The sequence below is a fragment of the Camponotus vicinus genome, unplaced genomic scaffold, assembly GCF_025532165.1.
Source record: "Camponotus vicinus isolate PSW18456_S1 unplaced genomic scaffold, iyCamVici1.0 SCAF_2, whole genome shotgun sequence".
Classification (NCBI taxonomy): Eukaryota; Metazoa; Arthropoda; class Insecta; order Hymenoptera; family Formicidae; genus Camponotus; species Camponotus vicinus.
Window position 1 is genome coordinate 21,481,835 of NW_028141956.1, and position 23,319 is coordinate 21,505,153.

General features: G+C 31.9%; 3 protein-coding genes, 1 long non-coding RNA gene and 1 pseudogene across 9 annotated transcripts in view; 4 read left to right on the plus strand and 1 right to left on the minus strand.

Moving 5' to 3' along the window:
• Positions 1-624: 624 nt before the first annotated feature.
• Positions 625-23,319, minus strand: part of LOC145967378 (uncharacterized) — a 102,654-nt pseudogene continuing 79,959 nt past the window's right edge. The window contains exons 2-4 of the transcript XR_014437384.1: positions 1,829-2,227; positions 1,486-1,651; positions 625-1,230 (exon numbers count right to left, since the gene is read on the minus strand). The product of XR_014437384.1 is annotated as an uncharacterized LOC145967378 (transcript). The remainder of the gene's footprint in view (positions 1,231-1,485; positions 1,652-1,828; positions 2,228-23,319) is intronic.
• On the plus strand, positions 5,634-7,578 carry LOC145967379 (uncharacterized). Its single transcript, XR_014437385.1, has 2 exons — positions 5,634-5,771; positions 7,052-7,578. It is a non-coding gene; the product is annotated as an uncharacterized LOC145967379 (long non-coding RNA).
• LOC145967372 (uncharacterized) lies at positions 7,584-15,239 on the plus strand. Of its 4 annotated transcripts, XM_083092221.1 has the most exons (7): positions 7,737-7,961; positions 8,058-8,736; positions 12,522-12,775; positions 13,406-13,802; positions 13,981-14,113; positions 14,184-14,362; positions 14,469-15,239. In XM_083092221.1, exons 4-7 carry the CDS (start codon positions 13,683-13,685, stop codon positions 14,505-14,507), a joined length of 471 nt encoding a protein of 156 aa, XP_082948347.1. In that variant the 5' UTR covers positions 7,737-7,961; positions 8,058-8,736; positions 12,522-12,775; positions 13,406-13,682; the 3' UTR covers positions 14,508-15,239. The 4 variants fall into 4 exon arrangements, with proteins under 4 accessions (XP_082948344.1, XP_082948347.1, XP_082948346.1 ...); XM_083092220.1 differs by lacking the exons at positions 7,737-7,961; positions 8,058-8,736 and adding an exon at positions 11,508-11,845; XM_083092222.1 differs by lacking the exons at positions 7,737-7,961; positions 8,058-8,736 and adding an exon at positions 11,978-12,104.
• On the plus strand, positions 14,609-17,821 carry LOC145967187 (uncharacterized). Its single transcript, XM_083091840.1, has 2 exons — positions 14,609-14,709; positions 16,318-17,821. Exons 1-2 carry the CDS (start codon positions 14,609-14,611, stop codon positions 17,810-17,812), a joined length of 1,596 nt encoding a protein of 531 aa, XP_082947966.1. The 3' UTR covers positions 17,813-17,821.
• LOC145967376 (uncharacterized) lies at positions 15,433-21,587 on the plus strand. Of its 2 annotated transcripts, none has more exons than XM_083092226.1 (7): positions 15,433-15,707; positions 18,746-19,216; positions 19,404-19,445; positions 19,609-19,762; positions 20,055-20,226; positions 20,293-20,527; positions 21,127-21,587. In XM_083092226.1, exons 2-6 carry the CDS (start codon positions 18,750-18,752, stop codon positions 20,520-20,522), a joined length of 1,065 nt encoding a protein of 354 aa, XP_082948352.1. In that variant the 5' UTR covers positions 15,433-15,707; positions 18,746-18,749; the 3' UTR covers positions 20,523-20,527; positions 21,127-21,587. The 2 variants fall into 2 exon arrangements, with proteins under 2 accessions (XP_082948352.1, XP_082948353.1); XM_083092227.1 differs by lacking the exon at positions 15,433-15,707 and adding an exon at positions 18,185-18,494.

Consider the following 23,319-nt stretch of genomic DNA (forward strand, 5'->3'; position numbering starts at 1 on the left):
AAATAATAATTTAAAAGATTAATAATAATATTAATTATTGTTAAAATAAAAATTATTTCATAATTAAAAATAAAGATGTATAACAATTAAAAATAAAAACAAATAGTTCTTTGGAATGACACCTTTAGAAAGAAATCACACTTTGGCAGAAAATCAGGAAGCAGAAGCCAATCAGAACTCTCGCTGAGAATAAGCTTATTAAGGAAAGTAGTAAGATTATGATAAGGTTACTACCAGTGCGAGTTCTGATTAGCTTCTACTTTTTTGTAAAGATATGAAACTTCCCTTAGAATATTAATAATATTCTTGCTAAAATAAAATTATTACATAATTAACATTTATTATAGGAACGATTTTGTTCACTAGAAAAATAAAAATGTATCCTTGTATAACATAATTAAAATTAAAAACAAATTTAGAAAAAAAATTGACTTTTGATTTTATAATCAAGGTTCTTTGGAATGGAAACGTATTCATCGATGACTATGTTTACACGTCACCTTTAATCGGATTTTATAATATTCGTAGTTCTAAGACTGGCTAATCATAGCCATTCCTCTGAAACTCTGAAGAATGGAACGATTATGATTGGCCAATATCTTACAACTACAGATATTATTAAACCCGATTAAGAGTGACGTGTAAATATAGTTGATGGTACAAGTTTATTTTTTATATTTGCTGATAACGTTCATAACAGCCATAAAACATTCCATTTCCATTTCAGCTAAAACCTTTTCAAATGCTGCTTCTATAGCAACAACAAAAGGATGCACCTTTTTTTCTTTATTCGTTTCATTTAGAGTATCCTGTGTGAAACATGTCGCCATAGATTGGATGGCAGACGAAGACTTTGCAATCAGCAATTCTAGATTATTCTCTTTATTCTTCTTTTGTTGAGAAAAGGTATCCAATGACGGGACAGCAGTTTTATATTTCTTGGACGGAAATCCAGCATTCTCTTCATCACTTTCATTTAATTGTTTTTTCTTATCACCATCATTGTTTGTCATGTCAATAAAAACGTTGTCTAAATCATCCGATACAATTTTTACAGGCGAGGAACTGCATGTATTCCCTTCTGCATCGTACTCGATTGATATTTCGTCACTCACCAAATCGAGTGAAGATGGTGATGGTGATATCACAAAATTTTCAGAGTTTGAAGATGAACCGCTTGGTGGTGTTGACGGTCCAGAGTTATGTGAGAAAGTCATGGAACCTCGAGTTCTGTCAAAAAAATTCTGGAAATTAATATTAGGGCATACTTTAATACATAGAGAAAGTTGTAAGTCATAAAAGGTTTACTGCGTAAGTGATGTTATGTCCAACTATAACAGTTTCTTAAGTTATGTATCATATACAATGGAAAAGAAATCTTTTCTTTTTTTTCGACATTCTACACAGTATATCTTTTATGACTTACAACTCAGTAAAATAAAGGATCTTTTTGTACCATATGAGAATTATAAGAATTTTATTTACCTTCTATGTTCAATGTGAGGTATGAGAAAGGACATGGCTGGCATTAAATCCCAAGTGGTCATTTTCACTCCACCTCCGGAACCACTGGGCGGTTTACGTTTGATCTCCCGCAACTTCCTTCCTAACTGGTTTCGAAGTTAGTTCCATCTATTTTCTGCTTCTTCTCCTGAAATCAATAATTTTTCAGTATGTTAAAGGTTATAATGAACCTGATATACATTATACCATGGATATGTAAAACATCTAACTTAACCCTAACCTAAATTTAATTCACGTTACATATTTAAGACATAAATAGTCAATAATTTTTATATAGAAAAATAGAAATATAGAAAATACTTGCCAGAAGTTGCACCACAACATGTACTAATGACTTTCCATGTATCCTTTTTCACTTCAACATTCTTGAAATCTTTATGCTTTTTATTGTATAAATATGGATTGCTCTTCACAAGAGCGGCCAAAGCTTCATCATTAATATGTACAATGTCTTCAACAACATTTTCGTTTATACAATCGCTCATTTTTTCCACAAATTGTGAAACGTCGCACCAAAACACTTTCCGCCCGCGATGATGTATTGGGCTCTATGCTTTTAACTTTAGCGTTAAAAAATGGATTTGACCATTTCCTTTCCGCCCTACGTGATCCGGCTTAAAACATTGTTACGCCCGGACGTGACGTCACTTACGTACTGCGCCTTAGGGCTTACAACACATTAAAGTAAGGTTGTGGACCCACACTTACGTTTGAAGGCCAGAAACTACCTACCTACGCTACTCTCTTTTATGTAAATCATCCCATCACACCTTATGTCTCTAGAATATCTATGTGCCACGCCTGTTACAGATTTGGCCATATCAAGGCCTCCTGTAAGGGATCTCCAAGATGTATGCATTGCGGAGAGAAAGGCCATTCTGCAAATAAAGAAGATTGTCCTCATTGGCAAAAGCCACCCATCTGTGCCAACTGCAAGGGAGAACATCGTGTTACTGACCCCATCTGTCCAGAGTTTCGGATCCAAAAAGACATCAGGGAATACGCTGCATATAGGAACATCTCTATCGCTGACGCTAACTACATTGTAAGAGGTAAAAGATCACCGCCTCCAATCTCTTCTTCCTCAGAAGAGTTCCCACCGCTCCCCTCTCGACATACACACTCTTTTTCTTATAACATGCCAACGGGCAGTCTTCACATGCCACGATTTTCTTCGCGTTCATACGCCAAATCCATTTCTCGTACTACACCAGATAAATCCCCTTCCCTTAATCAAATCTAATTCTCTTCCAACACTAACTCAAAAACATCAAAAAATTTTTTATAACAACCTAACTCCTCAATCATCTTTCTCACGCTCCAGTTCCAAATCCTCCTCATCCTCTCCATCCGTCTCCTTCTCCATTCCATTACAAAAGACACAAATTAGCACTAGTCATAACAAGACAACGAATCCTACTAACAACAACCTCTCTCAGATCCCCTCAAACAATGTTAATTTTATCAAAACCTCTTCCGAAGTAGACATCAATAAACTTATACAGAAATTTTCTTCTCTCATCACGACTCCTGATCTTCCAGTAGAATCATTAGTTAAGGCAATCTCATTCATCAAAAGTTTTCTAAAGTCGCAAGATACCTCCTCATCATCATTGCAAAATGACTAATTACCCACCACTTAAAGATCTCACAATTTTTCAATGGAATTGCCGTGGAGTCTCCAACAAGAGAGAAGTTCTGGTCAATCATTTAGATCATTTCGATATCTTTGCTTTCTCTGAAACTTGGCTTACTTCTGAACGAAAACTATTTTTCAAAAATCACCTTATTATTAGGCAAGGTGGTCCCTCCAATCACTCAGGTGGGGTCTTGCTAGCTATCAGAAGAAATATTGCATCCCGTAAAGTTAATATCATTCCTTCCTTTCCAGGTATTTTAGAAACAATTTGCATTGAAATTCCAGCCTCTCCTAAACCTCTCCTTATTGCATCAATCTACAAACACCCCGGCCCCTCAGACTCTCTTCTTTGGGAGAACTTTTTCACCTCCTTTAACTGCTTCACATCGGCACATATCATCGTCACTGGTGACTTTAATGCCCATCACACTTCGTGGGGCAGTCATCATTCTGATAGCTCAGGCAAACTTCTTCTCGAATCTTCACAAGAACACCACTTCTTCCCTATTAATGATGGTACTCCTACCCGCCTTTCTCATCCACGCAACTCTCCGTCAGTCATAGACCTCACTTTCGTCTCATCATCCACAACCCCTTTGGCATTCTGGGAGTCATATGAAGACTCCCTGGGCAGCGATCATATCCCTTCGATTATTCGCATTAACCTTACAATCAAAAATGTTTCCCTTTATTCTCACAAACTTAACCTTTCTGAGCTTGACTGGAAGTCATTTCAATCTCTTTTAATCACCCTAGCACCAGATCTCTTACCTCAATTGCGAGATCCAGACATCTCTCACTTGGATAAATATGAAATCCTCTTAAACTCTATTAAAAACTCTGCTATATCTCTCACCTCTCAAAAACAGAAGAATCAGCATCGTATCCATTTTACGAGTCATAACTCTCCCTCACAAAAACGTCTTTCTCCTCCTTCACCTTGGTGGAATGACACATGTTCGGAAGCGGTTGAACTTAGAAAACAAGCCTTTCGCCTTTTCAAAAGGAATCCTTCTCAGAAAAACTTCTTCAATCTCAAGAGGCAGGAAGCCTCTACAAGGAAAATCTTACGCGCTGAGAAACGCAAGAGTTGGAGATCCTTTTGTAAAGAGATCACTTCTTTTACTCAGATAAACACTCTTTGGAAACTTATTAAGAGATACAGGAATAGATATCTCACTTCCATTCCCTCTTCTTCCCCCTCCACCAATCACGGCATATCTAAAGATATGCAAAATACCATCGCCTCTTTATGTCCCTCATCTTGTATCGCACCTCCTCCAGACTTCTCGCTTGATGATAATATTCACAATCTGCCTTCTATCTTTGATTCTCCATTCTCAACTGCAGAACTCCGCTACGTTCTCAATGAAATGAAAAAAAAGAAGACTTCTCCAGGACTAGATCAAATCACATACTCCATGATTTGTCATATTCCCACGATTTATCTTCCCGCTTTCCTTGACACATTGAACGAAATTTACTCTTCCGGAAAACTCCCAGACTCATGGAAACACTCTCTTGTATTCTTAATTCCCAAATCTACTCCTGGCAAGTATCGTCCAATCTCTCTAACATCCTGCGTACGGAAAACCATTGAAAAACTCATCCTGATGAGACTGGACTGGTGGCTCGAAAGATATTCTAAACTCCCAAATTCTCAATATGGTTTCAGAAGATCACGTTCTTGTCTAGATAACCTCTCCATACTCACCTCTGAAATTCATGTCAGTTTCATAAGAGGAGGTGTCACCGCATGTCTTTTCCTAGATTTGTCTAGCGCTTTTGATGATGTTATTCCCAACATCCTCTATGAAGATCTCATTCAAATGGGTCTCCCCATCAAACTATGTAAATTCATTTATAATCTAATCCATCTAAGAACCATACAGTTTTCAATCAATGGAGAACTCTCCAAGGAATATTACACTTGTAAAGGAGTTCCTCAAGGATCAATCCTCAGCCCTACTTTATTTAACATTTACTTAGCCAAACTGAAAAATCACATCGGTGAAGAATGTGAGATAGTTCAATTCGCGGATGACATAGCTATTTTTTCCAGCTCTGCTAACATTGCAAAAGCTCTATCTAACCTCGAATCTTCAGCCAATAGGGCGTTTAGATTTCTCTCTTCCAAAGGACTCTCCGTTTCTCCTTCTAAGTCATCACTCGTCCTCTTCACAAGGAAACACATTAATCCGACTGCCTACTCCATATCTATTAACAATTCGCCGATTCACTCCTCTTCCTCATGTCGCTTTCTAGGAATCATTCTCGATCATAAACTTTCTGGGAAAGAACATGTAACATTCATCCACAAACGTTGCTCCAATCTAATCAATGCTATCTCTACGCTGAGAGGCACCTGGTGGGGAGGAGAACCCCGTACTCTCTTATGCATTTACAAAGGACTCATAAGAGGCTCCATGGAATACGGGTGCGCCTTCTTTCCATACAGTAACTCCTCATTAATGTCCAAACTAAATAATATCCAACTCAAATCTCTAAAATTCTGTTTGGGCCTTAGAAGAACCACTCCTACTAATGTAATCCTGGCTGAAGCCGCGGAGGGCCCTTTGATGGAGAGATTCAAACTTCTTACAGCGAGGTACATCTTGAAAATCTTCTCATTATATTCTCACACTGCTCTGAATAAACTCTCAGAATTACATTGGTACGCCAATAGAAAAAAAAGAAAAAAAGATCCTAGTGAATCCTACCTACTATTCGATAGGTTCAAAGAAATGTTAAGATATAAAAGACACATAGCAGATTTTGATTACCCTTCTCCGTACTCAGTTGAGTTTGAGACACTCATTCATATCCCAGAACTACTCCTCACCTCTCCAAAACAATCTGAGGAAATAAAAAACTCCATGCTTCCTACCTTTACCTTTTTGAATATTTTTCTTCATCTCACACATGATAGAACAGTTTTTTATACTGACGCTTCCAAAGCAGATATGGGATCCCCTGTAGGCTTTGCTATTTATTCTCCCTCCATCAATGTCCAGCTTATGTTTAAGGCCTCTTCACATTTCTCTATTTACTCAGCCGAAGCCTTAGCTATTCTGTACACCTTAAAATATATCCTTGACAACTCTATACCTAAAGCGGTGATCTTTTCCGACTCGAAAAGCGTCATCGACACTCTTGCCTCACATAATTTCGGCCACTCATGCAATTATTTAATCTATATTATTCGTCAGAAGCTGCTAGAAATTCACAGACTCAATCATATAGTAACTCTCGTATGGATACCTGCTCATTGTGGCATTCTAGGAAATGAGACAGCAGATTACTTAGCGAAAAACGCCATCTCGAGAGGCACTCCCATTACTGATACTATTCCTCACTCGGATTTTAACTCCATATCAAGAATCAAATATCAGGAAAACTCGACTAAATTTCTTAAATCTCAAGCACACCACAAAGGAAAAAAATATTTCCAATATTTTGACGGACTCCAACCTAAACCATGGTTTCACTCCTTTGAAGTGGACAGAGAGGCAATCGTTACCTGTATCAGAATCAGGAGTAACCACTATTCACTAAATGCAAGCCTATACAGATGCAATATTATTCAAGATCATTCATGCCATTGCGGTCATCCTCTTCAAGATGTGGATCATATCTTCTGGCACTGTCCTTTATTCTCAGTTCCTAGAGAAGCACTGATCAAGCAACTCCTTCAGCACAAAATTCAACCTCCGTTTCAAATTCAAGACATTTTGAGGACGCCTACCCTCGGAGTCGTCAATTCTATACACTCCTTCATTAAGAAAACAGGCATCCATATATAAACATCTAGTCTTGCTCATCTCTAATCGCACATCCTCCTTGCCCTCTTCAACCTCCAATTTAATTAAAAGCAACAATAAATTTCAGCTTACGACAAAAACTCCAGTCTAGTCCAACACAGCAACATCCCAAGTCAGATAGCTTATTCCCCTAAAGAACAACATTCAATCAACTATAAAGAAGATCTGAATTTATTCATTTCTACAAGAAGAAATATAAACTCTAAATCTACACTCTCACTACCAGTTGATGGCCGGATTACACCCTCAGAGGGATGTGGCCAAACAAAATTGAAGAAGAAGAAGAAGAAATAACCGGGTTCCCCTTGTACCGGAAAAAGCGGAAATAAGTAAGAGTAAAAAATTATTCTTTATGAATTATAGTTAACAAAAATAATCAATTTTGTAAAAAAATATCTTTTTATAATAAATGGAAAATTCCAATGGAATATAATTTACGAAAAAACAAAGCTAATTCAGAATTATTGTAAATTTTAGGTTAGAATTTTTTCCGTTTTTGCGTAAAATATATTCCATGGGGAACCCAGTCATATAAAAGCGGAATGGAATAAAGAACTTTATAATAATATAAATTTAACAAGAGAAATATACCCATACGGCACCTTTTATTGCAATTATATATTAAATACGTAATAATATTGCATTTACATTACATTTTATTATATATGAAATATAACGTGTTAAATACGGAATTAATTCAATATGTTTGATGTATCCAAGTGAAAATACATATGTAATACATAGCAGGTATACTACGCATATTATATAAATATTTATGTATCAAACACGTAGTTGATACATATTGGACAAAATGTAATAATATATCATAAGATGGTGCATCGTAGTAGCATCGTTAACCTGCAAAAACCTGATAAACGGAAAGTCGGGCACGTTTCTGCGTAATCGTAATCGCGGTGATCAGATATTAAAGTATAAGTGTTGATTATATATGTGAAAAATAATTTAGTGAGTCAAAGGTAAGTTTTTTATATTTTGTAATGATTAGAATTTCCATACGGTTGTAACTGTACAATATTAATGCGTATTTGATTATGATTGTGTTATTTTTCTAGGTTACATATAATAAATAATTTTGTATATAATGGATAAAAAAATAAGTAACCGTGATATTTCTTCGCGGCACAAGAGACGATTAGCACAAAAAGAGACGGAAATAGATTATTTCTTGCTAGAATCGTCAAGCAGTGGTGTGACAGATTTTGGACCATTGGGCGAATGCATAAAAAAATGTCGAATTGAAAATGATCAATCATCATCAGTTTCAACATCATCTTCTCCTAGTAATGATCAATTGCCAAACTTTAGTGACAATAATAATGAAGAAGAATATTCGGATGAAGTACATAACACAGAAGTAGTCACAGACGACGAAGATTTTATTGATATTGAAGAACGAGAAGAAATGCAACCTTTATCATTAGACTCTGACAATCAATTCGAGTGACAATGCAGGTGATAATATGAACATTGATGATAAAAGTATGGATAATGAATTGTTGTGCAATCTTCGAAATTGGTCTTTTGAGTATAAAATTAGACATAATGCAATTAATGCTCTTATGGAAATTCTGAGGCATGCTCTACATTCACAATTCAAAACTTTACCAAAGAATGCAAGAGTGCTTCTAAAAACACCTAAGCAACCTGCTGAAATAGTTGCATTAGCTGGAGGATCGTATTACCACTTTGGTCTATCGAACACTTTGGAAGTATTCCTGCAACATTATAAAAGTATGTCTTTGAAGGTATCTGAAATTAATTTATTAATTAATATAGATGGTTTGCCAATATCCAGATCATCGCCAAGTAGTTTCTGGTCAATATTACTTTCAGATGATATTTCAAACCAAGTGCATATAGTTGGGCTGTTTTATGGTCGAAAGAAACCAAACAATGCCAATGAATACTTACAACCATTTGTGAAAGAATTAATACCATTAGTACAGAGAGGATATCATTCAGACCTATTAAACTGTAATATTAAAGTTAATGTTAAGGCCATTATTTGCGATGCTCCAGCAAAATCTTTCATTTTAAATATTAAAGGACATAATGGCTATTCGAGCTGTACTAAATGTACCATTTATGGAGATTACGTTAACTCCAAAATGTGCTTTCCTTATGAAAAAAGATCAAGTGCACTCAGAACTGATGAAGGATTTATACGTCAAACAGACTCTGATTATCATCAAGGAGAACCCACAATTTTGCTCTCTGTGCCTCATTTAGGATTGGTGTCGAATATTGCTCTTGACTATATGCATTTGATTTGTTTGGGTATTGTAAAAAAAATGATATTGTTGTGGATGAATGGACCACTAGCTGTTCGCATTAGTGTGCAAGCAAAAGATAATATTTCGCAAGCACTTATTAATTTAAGAAGTGCTGTGCCTAAAGAATTTTCAAGACGACCTCGAAGTTTAAATGAAATAGCATACTGGAAAGCCACAGAATTTAGGCAATTTTTACTTTACACTGGACCTATTGTTTTAAAAACAGTTTTAAATAGAAACGTATATACAAACTTTTTGACTTTGCATGTAGCTATATCAATACTCATCAGTCCAGTGCTAACTAAAAATAAAAATAATGTAGATTATGCAGAAAAACTGTTGCAACATTTTGTAGATTCATTTCAGAAAATTTATGGCAAGGAATACATGTCTCATAATGTACATAATTTATTACATCTCTCTAATGAAGTTCGACAATTTGGACCACTTGATTCCTTTAGTTCGTTTAGATTTGAAAACTTTTTACAAATTTTAAAAAGTTTTCTGCGTAAAGCAGAGAAACCACTGCAGCAAGTTATACGACGATACACAGAAAGAAGGCAAAATCGATATGAGAGCATGAATAATAAATCATTACATTCACTTTATAAATTAGAATTAAAAGCAAGACATGTTAATGGTATATTGGCAAATGAAATTCGAGATATTGTTGAATCGCAATACAAAAAACTAATATTATTAGAAAATTATGAAGTCGACTGCAATAATGAAGCAAATAATTGTATCATGACAAAAGGTGGAAACTTAATGACAGTTAAGAACATCGTGAAATGTACCAATAATACAATATATATTGTTAGTTATCAACTGAGAAAAACAGATATTTTATATTCACGACCATTTGCATCAGAGAATCTGGACATTAATGCTGTTGAAGAAATAAATAGTAATGTGATATATTGTCCTTTGCATGAAATGCAGGGAAAGATGTGGAAAATTAAATTTAATTCAAAATTGTATGTCATTCCTATTCGGCACGTTTGTGGACAATAAAATAACTTTTAAAATGTAATATATAACATCCCAGGTAGCCAAGTCTGTAAGATCATATATTGCAAATTGTGCGTTACATATTATGCTGATAGAATTCCGGCAGCAGTCAAACATGATCTGCCGGCTCAATTAATATCGACAGAAATGTAGCAGGAAACAAGCAGTTTCTGCGTCATAATATGCTACAAAATATCTTACAAAATTTAAACAGAAATTCTTGACATAAGAACAGTAGATTTTAAGCATTATGTGTTAGCACAATATGTCGACAGAAATTAAACTAAAACTGAGCATAACATGAAATCATGCTATATTGATAGAATATCGTCAGAAATCGAGCTAATCTGTAAACACGGCGTAACGGCAGAAACGCGGCAGAAATGGAGCATGCACTGCCATTTCAAAAGTAACAGCAAAAACACAGCAGAAATACAGCATAGTTTGTAGTCATAAAATAATAGCAAAAACATGATTTATTTTATATATAATAAGACTTATCTTCTTTTAAATGTAAAATACGATAATATATATGATTTAATATTAATAAATTAATTAATTTTTTTCTCTCGCTTCTATTTTAAAATTAGTAAATTAATTATTAATTAATAATTTATTGATTAATGAATTAATTTTAAATTAAAAGCGAAAGAATTGGAAAGAATTGATTATATTTTATATACAAATTATTCAACAATTATCCAAAAAACTATAATCCAAATAACATCAAGGTCTTGTAGAAATCTAAAAGATATCTCATTAAAGAAATTTTTAAGATATTTCTAAAAGATATCTAAAAGTCATTTAAAAGATGTCTAAAAAGATTTTGTTAAAGATGTCTTTGTAGAATTTCTAAAAGATATCTGTAGACATCTAAAAAGACATCTTAGGCTGCGTTCGGAAACATCACCCGAGTGCCCCCGGGTATCATTTTATCCTTGTTTGTTAAACAAGGATAAAATTATACCCGGGTACACTCGGGTGATATTTCCGAACGCAGCCTTAAAAGACATCTTTCCTCCTTTTACCTGGGCTGTGTTCCACTTAACGATCGCAACGCTCGCAGAATCATCTTATCCTTGTTGTTCACTAAAAGTTAAACAAAGACACATCATGTTTACGAGTGCCGCGATCATTAAGTGGAACGCAGCCCTGATTGGTCAATCAAACGCTTCAGAGCATCCAGAGCGTCTTCCCGACCGCATCTTTTATATATATATATATATGTGTATAATGGCGGCGGTGCCAGGCCTTGGACGGGATCGGACGTGATTTCCGTGCTTCCGTGCTCTACGTGAGCCATACAAATTTTCTGCGGCTTATACCGCCATTGAATTTCGGTTTGATGGAAGTTGAGTACGAATGAGTACGAATGAGCGCAAGCGAAATCGTTTGCGGAGATCATGAAAATGACGAATGTTCAAGAGGGAATTATCGTTCGATGCATACAGCAACTCGGCGAAATCTTAAGAGATGTTAAAAATGCGGCTGCGACTATAAGTGATCCGATTTTGAAAGAAACAATGGAAGAAGCCTCAACTGCAATCGAACGCGAAGTATAAAATAATTTAAATGTTTAAAAATTATTAAAAAGAGAGACTTTTTTAAAATGTCTAAAAGACATTTTAAAAAAGTCTCTCTTTTTAATAATTTTTTATTTTCACATCGTAAATGATTGGCAAGTCAAGTGTGACTTATATGTTTAAAATATATTATAATTATATATTTTTGTTTATATATTTAATGTCTTAACAAGATATATTGTGTGTGTGAATATGCAGTACATGTTCTATCTTATAATTTGTAGTGAAAAAGGTAAAAATTTTATGAATGTGAAAAATGCTTATTTTACAAAAGTTGTTCAATTTTTTTCGGTATATTTACAAATCTAACACTTGAAACTTATAATTTTCTGTTTTTCCTTCGTACAAATTGAAAAACATACAAATATAGAAAATATGCAATATATATATATATATATATATATATATATATATATATATATATATATATATATATATATATATATATATATATATATACAGTATATATACAATAATAAACTTATTTTAGAAAATTGTACTAAAAAAATCTTTAGGATATTCTCTCTTTTTATCTAAAATTTTTAACAAAAATATCTAAAAGATCAGAGAGAGAGACTGTTCAGCAAATTTTTTATAAGATTCGAAATAGACATTCCGTGATATATATCTTCAATTTTCATTTTCATAGATTGCATTCTCAACAACCATCATTCGGTCCTGCTTGCCGTTTGGCAAAACGGTGGTTATCAGCACAATTGTTAGATGATACTCACGTATCGGAAGTTGTAATTGAATTGCTTATGACGTCGATATATTTAATGCCAGAACCTTATAAACCAGCTCAGATGCTGCAAGTGGCATTTCTATGATTTCCAGAAGTTGTTGCAAGATCTCATTGGAATACTGATCCTATCATCATTAATTTCAATGGTGAAATGATTAGTAAGTTTTGATATATTTCCAATTTTTCATTACTGTAAAAATTTTTGCAAATGAATCATTATAAAATAATTATTTAAATAATTAATTAAATTACTGAAATAATTGATAAATTTTTCTCTTTTTCTTTTTTTACCCGGAAAATTTATTATATATTCTATTTATTATTCTATTATTTATTATATATATTCAGATATATAAAAAGATAAACAGAAATGAAATCTCTTTTATTCCAAATTTATCTATGTGTAATTGCTTTTAAATTTATTTACATTATATATATATATATATATATATATATATATATATATATGTTAATATATATATATTACGGGATCAATTAAAATAATGTATTCGACCAAACTAGCCAGAAATTTTTGTTTATTAATACGACGTTTCGACCATATGTTTGTGGTCCTTATCAAGTATATACTGGAATAAATTAATTATAAATCTTTATTCCAGTATATACTTGATAAGGACCACAACCATATGGTCGAAACGTCGTATTAATAGACAAAAATTTCTGGCTAGTTTGGTCGAATACATTATTTTAATTAATCCTTTGATTAATTGACTAGCGATATTAAGACATTTTATATTTTTAATATATTACATTAAATTTTTTTCCAGATGAAGAAATCTCCGCCGTAGAAACATTATTTAATACAACTCGCGCTTCGTTACCACCCGTATTCATATCTACCTCTTATCAACAGAAATCCTTGTGGACAAGGAGAGCGCCATCAGTTGATTTTAAATCGTATGAGTGAACTCGCGAAGGAATCATTAAGATTATTTGACAATCTATTGTTCGATAATATGGATATAAAACCTATATTTCGCCCTTCACTACAAGAATATGACTGTTTGTTATATCTAAAGTCAAATATGAATCCTAGAAAACTGCATGTGGTCGATGTATCCAATAATGGAAATCGTTGATCTGCATCTGTATAAAGCGCATTCACTTCAAAAAATTCCAGTCATAGACTTTGATCCTGTGCAATGTTTCCTGAAAGATCTAAGAGTTAGTATTTGAAATAATTAACAATCGATTGTATTGTTAAATTGTATGAATGAGTTTATGCACGCTTTAAAAACAAAGAAAGAAAAAAAATTATATATTTGTATTATCATGATTGACGCTACTGCTATATCTAAATCTTTTTTTGTATTCTACATCTATTTTTCTTTTATTTCTCCAGGATAGTTACGATACCTTATTCTTCCATGACACTTATAGTGGTATAGTGATTGGGGTTCTGTTGAAACCCGCTGTTTTCGAGCGCAAGGATTTTAAAGTGGCAGATGTTAATTGTAGAAAACTCGACAGCAATGGTAAACTTGTTTTAAATATATCGGCATGTGAATAATATTTCTTTTTAACACAATTAATATTGATTTGCAGTTGCTTTAAAAGGAAGAGTCACGTTGCAAATGAGTAGTAATGAATTGCTGATAACGGAGCTGGTTCTCAAGAATATGTTAACAGTTTTACAACCAGCAGAAATAGTAGCGCTGCTATCAGCACTGATCTTTCAACAACGCACAGATTCAGAACCTACACTCACACCAAATCTCGCTAATGTACGTGTCATCAATTGTCTTTTTTTTAATTAATAAAGTTTAAAAAAAATTACATATCGAATAATTAAGAGCATTGGAAAGCTAAAACAATGTTTTTTTTTCCCAGGGTTGTGGGATAATGAACAAGGTGCATGCGGAACGTTAGAGCAGCAATATCAATTGTCGACTATACCGTCATTGAATTTTGGTTTGGTGGAAGTTGTCTACGAATAGGCGCAAGCTAAATCGTTCGCGGAGATCATGAAAATGACGAACGTTCAAGAGGGAATTATCGTTCGATGCATACAGCAACTCGGCGAAACCTTGAGAGATGTTAAAAATGCGGCTGTGACTATAAGTGATCCGATGTTGAAAGAAAAAATGGAAGAAGCCTCGACTGCAATCAAACGCGAAGTATAAGATAATTTAACTTTTTGAAATAGAAAAATGCATTTCTTTTATAAAAATAATGAACTGAATATACGCACATTGTTGAAAACGTAATCTATTTGTAAAAAATATCTTGTCCACAAGCATATACAATACTTCAAAATATTTATAATTTTTTGATAATAATTGTATAATAAAATGTAACTTTATAATTATAATTAAACGACATATTATATTTTGTATATGTTTGCAAATGTTCAAATGCTAGCAGTAAATAACTCGTAGTAATTCTATAGTTTTTTAAGATATACTTAATTTTTTCAAACAAATTATGTTAATTTATAATGCTTATTTGTACAAATATTATTTTATTTCTGTCAACGACATTACAATGCACGTTGATCTGGATTGTTAAGATTTCCCTATGTGTATGATATTCCCTTGATCTTTATTCAATAATTATTTGCAACAGCTCTTTTTAATTAATAAAATTAATATTGTCATGCTATACATATCATTTATTTTCCCAATATCGATTTGTCTATTCAGATATCTTTAAGACATCTATAGATATCTGAAAGATATAGATATAGATAGTACCAGTACATAGCAACTAATTCGATATCATTTATTTAACAAATGATTATCGAATTAGTTGTTATGTATCGGTTGTTTTGTTATATATCGGTTGTTTTGTCGTTATAATATGCGTTATTCTGCATTCAACAGCAATAGCGATCGGATCAGAATATTATTACAGTGATACACAGTGCTTGCCGAGAGGATTATCATTACGATATACAGCAGAGGATCATCTGATACAGAGAATTCTTCCAGGCGTTCAAAGATTTAAGGATTCTTCCAGGAGTTCGAAGATTTAAGGATTCTTCCAGAAAATCTTTTGAGAAAAGCAGCAAAAGCCTTCCAGAAAATCTTCTGAGATAGCAGATTCGTGCAGAGAATCAACGATATATACGTAACTATGAAACCATTTAAATGTTCCATCTCGAGAAAATGTTTTCACAAATTATCCATTAAACAACGGAAAAGAATTATGTCTGAAATTAAAAATAATTTACATTACAAAGAATCATTACAAAATTGTGAAAGACAACAATTTACTGTTAAGGATATTCCATGTACCTCGAGTTCTTTAGATGCGGAATTAAATTCAGTCAATCTTGAAAATATTTATAGTAATACACTTTCTACAAACGTGGAGGATAATAGTCTTTCTAATGATAGTGATTCATCATCTTCTCTTACAAGTAATACATCCTCAGTTGAGTCATCATTTCAAGAAAGATTGGCATCTTGTTTCATAAAAAATAATTTAAATCATGTCCAATGTAACAGTATTCTGTCACTTCTTCGCACACATCCTTGTTTTGAAAACTTACCGAAAGATGCAAGAACACTTCTAAATACTCCTCGAGATAAAATTGCTATCTTCAAAGTAGAACCAGGTGAATACGTTCATTTTGGAATAGAAACAAAAATTTCTCAATTTCTTTCACATTTTCCAACTGTATCCCTTCCTGATCAATTAGAAATAGATTTCAATACTGATGGTTGCTATGTAATAGATCAGGAAGCATTCATATTTGGCCAATACAATGTAGAATTGCGAATATTAAACTCGCAAAGCCAATAATAGTAGGAATATATCGTGGTACTGTAAAACCATATGATCCAAATTTATTTTTTGAAAAGTTTATTGCTGATATTAAGAAAATATTAGTAAATGGAGGTATAATTTTCAATAATATTAAATTACCATTACGTTTAAGGTGTTTCATAGCTGATGCACCAGCTCGTGCTTTCATCTTGAATCATCGAAGTCATATTTCTAGCCAACCATGTTCAAAATGTAAAGTTTCTGGTGTACGATGTAAAGGAAGATATGTTTATTGTGGTAGTAAGCATTCTCTTCGCAGCGATAAAGAATATTTTCAATGTATAGATGAAGATCATCATAAAGATGGCCAAAGTCCACTGTCTATGTTACCAATGGGAATGGTATCACAAGTTCCCTTTGAATATATGCATCTTGTGTGCCTAGGAGTCATGAAAAAATTGTTATCTGCATGGGTACATGGAAAATATTCACGCTTATCGAAATTATCAGCAAAATCCATCTGCACTATATCTAGACGATTAAACATACTTACAGCATATTGTCCATCTGATTTTGTAAGACGTCCTAGATCACTCGATGCATATACAAAATATAAAGCAACAGAATTTCGGCAATTTCTTCTATATGTAGGTCCAGTTGTAACATACGGTATTCTTGATGAACAAGTATATACACATTTTTTATTTCTGCATGCAGCAATAAGAATTTTAGCCTCGACATCACCATCAGATATGTATTTAAATTTTGCAAACCTTGCGCTGCAAAAGTTTGTTAACAGATGTGAAAATCTTTATGGTTCAATATTTAATTCTTATAATGTGCATGGTCTTCTTCATCTTACCGATGACGTGCGACGATTAGGTCCTCTCGATTCATTTTCTGCTTTCCCCTATGAGAATAATATGATGATTTTTAGAAAATATTGTAGAAAACCTGGTCTTTTTCTTCAACAAATTGCAAATAGGATGGCAGAAATAGAAGCACGTACAATAAATCAGTCTATAATAATTATTGATTCCTCAATTCATGTGTCTATACAGCATCATGCTGGCCCTCTTCCGTGTAATTTTGCTAATTTCTCTCAATATCGTAAAATTACGTTTAATGGCATATTGCTTAGTTTAGATAACCGTGATAATTGCTGTATGTTACATGATGGAAGTATTTGCATTGTGTTGAATATTCTTATGTCTAATAGCTCATATTATTTAATAATGAAAAAATTTTTAAACATTTGTGATTTTTATGATATTGGTATCTCTTCTTCAAAGTGCCACGTTTTTAAATGTTCTACGTTAAATGATAATATTTTTTCAGTACGTATAAATGAAATCCATACAAAATGTTATAAAATGCCATTTTGGGATTGCAGTGATAATGAAAATTATTCAGAGCCTTCTCAATATATAGTAGCTACTATCATACATAATGATAGAATTTAAAATTTATATTTTCATATAAAAAATATTAATGCAATTATTACTATAAAATAATATAACTTAAACAAAAATTAAACAAATGCGTTTTTTACTTTTTATCATTTTTTTTTAAGTATTTTTTCAATTTGAAATTGAAGATGTTTTTATATTTACGTTTTAAGTTAAATTAATTAGTTTTTCATGTAGAAAAAAGTGGATTTTTCATTATAGTTTGCAATAAAATTTTATAAAATACAATTTTAATATAATTTTATGAAAAATTTATGAAAAATTATATGTAATAAATCGCGAAAAAAATTACCCGATCTAGCAAGTAAATAAAGAATAATAAAAAAGCAAAAGATAAAAGTTTTTATACATATATAAAAATTATATTATTTCTTTTTTATGTTTACTATAGAAGAGTTCTATACTGCTTATATTTTCTTCTAACAAAATTTTATTATTTGTTGTTGCCACTAACATTCTTATTCTTTTTCTTTTTGTTTCTGGATTGTCATCTTACTTGGACATTGACGAGATAAAATTAGTTCAACACTAGTCATTGAGCGCTCAATGACCGGTCATTCCTGATTTTTAAACTCAGACTAGATCTAAGAGAATACATCAATTACGTGAACAGCTGTTTATTGAGCGCTCACAAAACTAATATATTCTACCATTAAATATATTCTACAAGATGTGTGTATGTATAATATATATATTTAGATTTATATATGTTTAATATATAATTTATTAATTTTATTACTAATTGTTTACATTATTACAATTTTTAAAAAATGAATATAATCTTATTTCTATATACATTTTAGTTTTCTCGTTATTTCGTATTTAATTTGTTTATAAAATAATAAGATAAAAAATAAACATGAAATAATTCATGTTATATTTTAGTATGCATATAAAATTTTATAAAATATTTACATATTGTTACAGAAAAATGGCTACATCACCAAAAAAGGATCGCCCAAAAAGATCGATAACAAAACCATTAAGATACCAAACTACTTCTTCTGATGAAGCTGAACATGGATCTATGACTAATGAAAGGCAACAAAAAGGAATTGAAGAGGACGTCAGAGAATTAAGAGAAATTTTTCATAATTCTTCTTATAATAATCTTTATAATACTTCACAGACACACCATAATTTTCCATATGAATTACATCAGCATACACAATATGAACCAGCACAAATACATAATCAATACACACAATTACAACCAATTACTTCTACACAATCATACTCACATGCTACAACTTCATTTACACAACACATACCTACATACACCACACCATCATCAAATCAATATATTTTAAATAATGCAAATAGAAAGTTTCAGGTTCAGTCCTCAGATATAGATGAACGCAGTACACAAAACATGATAGAACATAACATGGAGAATCGGTGAGTACATATACATATAATTACGATTGTTACAATAATTATTAAACAATAATATTAAAAAAATTTTTAATTTATTTATTTAGAAATATATTGTTATTAATAAATAAATATATTTCCAAGTAAATAAATCTAATAATATAAAAAAATATATATTTTTATATTTACAAATGCAAATTAAATGTTACAGCCAAATGAGGGAACAATTCAACCGCATAGAGACAGAACTAAAGTAAGCCTCACATCCCTATAAGACACAATATTCCTAGAATATTGTATAAATATTATTAAAAATTAATAATATTTATACAATATTCTAGGAATATTGTGTGCTTATAGGGATGTATCATGTTTTAATATTATATTAATTTCATATATACAATACAACTTTGCAGGAAAATGTACAACATTATGGAACGCATTTTAAAATGCGTGCAAACGAAACAAGATCGACGACGAGCAGTACAAAAACCGATGTGCTTACCTATCTCAACTGAACAAGAGATGCAAGCGTTTGAAGTAATTGACGAAAATATATACGAAGAAGTAGTAAGTTAATGAAAAAAATATTCATACTATAGTAATATTTTAGTAAATCTTAGAAGAAATTATACAATCTAATAAATAGAATAAATATAATAAATAGAATAATATACATAAATATATATATAAGTATGTATCTTGTATGTTTATATATATATATATATATATATATATATATATAAGAAAATGTATATAAGAAAAATTGTCCTTATATATATATATATATGACAATTTTTCTCAAACAAGTTATTCATTTGTACTGGTTCATATTGTGCTTTTATAATGTATTTTAATGTAGGTTGATTATCTACAATACGTGGGAGGATTCTCAATTAAGGAAGCGGTCAATCTAGCTTTTAAAGAAGTTATAAAAGATAATGTTACAACCGCATTTACTTGGTTTGGCCGTGAACAAGGCCAAACTGTTCTACGGTCTTTGTATAACACGCGCATAGTACAAGCAATTTATGGTAAATAACTCTTTAAAATTATACACATTATTTTTTATCGTTAATACAATACAAGGATATCTACAGATGCCGTTTGCAATAATCGCAATTTTAATAAACCAACCCGGACTGAATTTCAAGCATATATGCGAGAAGCTTTACGGTCAGCGAAGCAGCGGCATCGCACAAGTATTCGCCCACTGCAGAATAAACAACAAAATGTGAGAACAGCACGCAATTACTGGAATGACAATCCAGAAAAAGAAAATGACGTAGAAATAGAATCTGATACTGGACACGACAACGAAGATGAATAATTTCTGTAAGTAAAATATTAATTTTCACACATTTATAAAGTGTAATAGATTGAAATTCTATACTATAAAATTCTTTCTTTTATTAAAAATTAATACTTGAATTATTTCCTTACAAAACGCAAATTCTCTCATAGAAATAATAATTTTTTTTACTATAATTATCATTTACTACAATAATCTTAATTCTTATTACATCTATTATTCTTTTCATTGTAATTTTTTTCTTTTAATAAATTTACTGATCGATTTTTATTACACGGACATTTAATAGAAATAATTTGAACTATTTCTCCAATAATTATTATAATCTTTATTGCTATCCCATTAAAAATTTTCTACTATATTACTAAAGAAAATCATTTAAATAAATTAACTATTAAATGTATATGTCATCAATGAGATATTGAAGATATGAATATTCAGACTATAAATATTGAATTTGAATCCTACATTATTCCTCCCAATGAATTAAAACTTAATGCATTTCGTCTTTTAAATACAGATAATCGCTATATTCTTTAATTTTCCTATTCGAATTCTAAAATACAAATTTTTTTATTACATAACAGAATATGTTTAATACCTTGCTTCTCCTCGTTGTCAGTTACAGATGCTGCTTGCGGAGGATGCAGAATCTTGATGTGAGCTGCAAGTTTGCCAGGGCCACTTGATGGTAGCGTGCTACCTTCAACGTCCTACAAAATAAATAAATATATTTTGACAACTTTTCAATAATCTATTTTGACCGCATAAAATGCAGTATAGAAGATCACACAAAAAAGATAAGTATAACAAAAATAATATATATATTTTTTTTCCAAAAGATATAATTTATATAATAAAATATGATTAATACCTTATTTCCCTTCGTTGTCAGTTACAGATGCTGCTTGCGAAGGATGCAGAGTCTTAATCTTGATGTGAGCTGCAAGTTTGCCAGGGCCACTTGATGATAGCGTGCTACCTTCAACGTCCTACAAAATAAATAAATATATTTTGACAACTTTTCAATAATCTATTTTGACCGCATAAAATGCAATATAGAAGATCATACAAAAAAAGATAAGTATAATAAAAATAATATATATATATATTTTTTTTTCCAAAAGATATAATTTATATAATAAAATATGATTAATACCTTGCTTTTTCTTGTTGTCAGTTACAGATACTGCTTTTAACTTCGAAAGTCGCAGAGTCTTGTATCCTGCTAGCGAGTTGCAAGCCCGCTTGAGTTGAGCCCGAAAGAGTTGAAACGTTGAGAGTAACGTGTTTGCTGTTAAGCCCGTGTACTACGTATTGTGGACGCGAATTGGATTGGCATTGCAGATTACGGCTTGTAAAAATAGAGAGCCACTTATTCTATGGCTGCGTTCCGTTTCACACAGGGTGCATCCAGAAGCACAACCGCTCACTGAGCGGCTAAGTAGCACTCGAATGTGATTGGTGAATTCAAAGATAGAAACCAATCACATTCAATTGCTACTTAGGTCCATATTCTGAATCCTCTTTTATCGATAAAAGTGCCTCTAAAAGTGGCTTATAGCCAATCAGAAGGCTTATAAGCCACTTTTAGAGGCATTTTTATCGATGAAAGAGGATTCAGAATATGGACCTTAGCTGCTCAGTGAGCGGTTGTGCTTCTGGATGCACCCACATTATGCACAGAAAATCTATAATATATGTAACATATACTATAGATTTTCTGCGCATAATGCATGAAACGGAACGCAGCCTATATCTGCAATTCAAATCCGAGGCTGCCTCGTCTTGATTGGTTGAATTCCGATCCGCAATGCCAATCCAATCCGCGTCCGCAATACGTAGTGTGACACGGACTTTAGAATGCTAACTTCAGCGTTCGAAGATGCGGTTATTTTGGCTTAATTCCAATACTTTAATTCGTTATTATGATCGAAAGCATAAACTTTTGTATAACGCATAAGGAATGAACCAATTAGAATCCTTCATTTCTATCTCCAAAACGGAAATGAAGGACTCTGATTGATTGATTCCGCATTCATGCATTATGCAAAAGTTTGTGCTCCCGCCCTAATGTCTTTCCAGCTGCGTTCAGAAATCCTACTCGTGGGGTAGAGTAATATTTAATCTACCAATCGGAATCGAGAAATGTTTGCTCCTTTTGTCCTGATTGGTCGATTTGATGTTACTCTACCCTGCGGGTAGGATTTCGGAACGCGCCTCTGAAAATAGTCGAGTTCGAATCAAATAATAGCTGGACACATCGCGTCTAATTATTTGTATACATCATGAATTGTTTTTTGGAGGAATGTTATTTCGGAGCTTGTTTGATCTTTTGGATTTGTCATTATTAAATTTTGTTTGGTGTTAATACGCATACTAATAAGGATTACACTATATATGTGCATAGTGTATGTATTCCGGAATTCACTGTCAATATAGAAAATCTATAGCATGTAATGTAAATTATAGCTTTTCAGTATTGGCAGTAAATTTCGGAACACAAACTTCATATTAAAAATATTTATATTATGTATATTATAATATATGTATATGTATATAATATATGTATAATATACGTATGTGTAAATTGTTTTATACTTATAAATATTACTTATAAATAATTTTTAAAAATAATACATATTTTTATATTTAAAATATATCTGCAAAATGTGATGTAATTTTTAAAATTTAATAAAGTTTATGTGTAAAATATTAATTATATATCTTTCTGTTTTTTAAATATAATAATAATAATAATTAATTAGTATTGATTAATGTGATATTTCTTATTGTTTTTCTGCTGCATTTTTGC

Bases quoted from the DNA above. Each gene is read 5' to 3' on its own strand.
- LOC145967372 (XM_083092218.1), top strand. From the start codon at position 8,466: ATGAACATTGATGATAAAAGTATGGATAATGAATTGTTGTGCAATCTT. The intron at 8,737-8,838 runs GTATGTCTTTGA...TATTACTTTCAG, and splicing joins ATTCCTGCAACATTATAAAA to ATGATATTTCAAACCAAGTG.
- LOC145967376 (XM_083092226.1), top strand. From the start codon at position 18,750: ATGGCTACATCACCAAAAAAGGATCGCCCAAAAAGATCGATAACAAAA. The intron at 19,217-19,403 runs GTGAGTACATAT...TAAATGTTACAG, and splicing joins GAACATAACATGGAGAATCG to CCAAATGAGGGAACAATTCA. The intron at 20,227-20,292 runs GTAAATAACTCT...GGATATCTACAG, and splicing joins CATAGTACAAGCAATTTATG to ATGCCGTTTGCAATAATCGC.
- LOC145967187 (XM_083091840.1), top strand. From the start codon at position 14,609: ATGACGAACGTTCAAGAGGGAATTATCGTTCGATGCATACAGCAACTC. The intron at 14,710-16,317 runs GTTGAAAGAAAA...GCTATGTAATAG, and splicing joins GTGACTATAAGTGATCCGAT to ATCAGGAAGCATTCATATTT.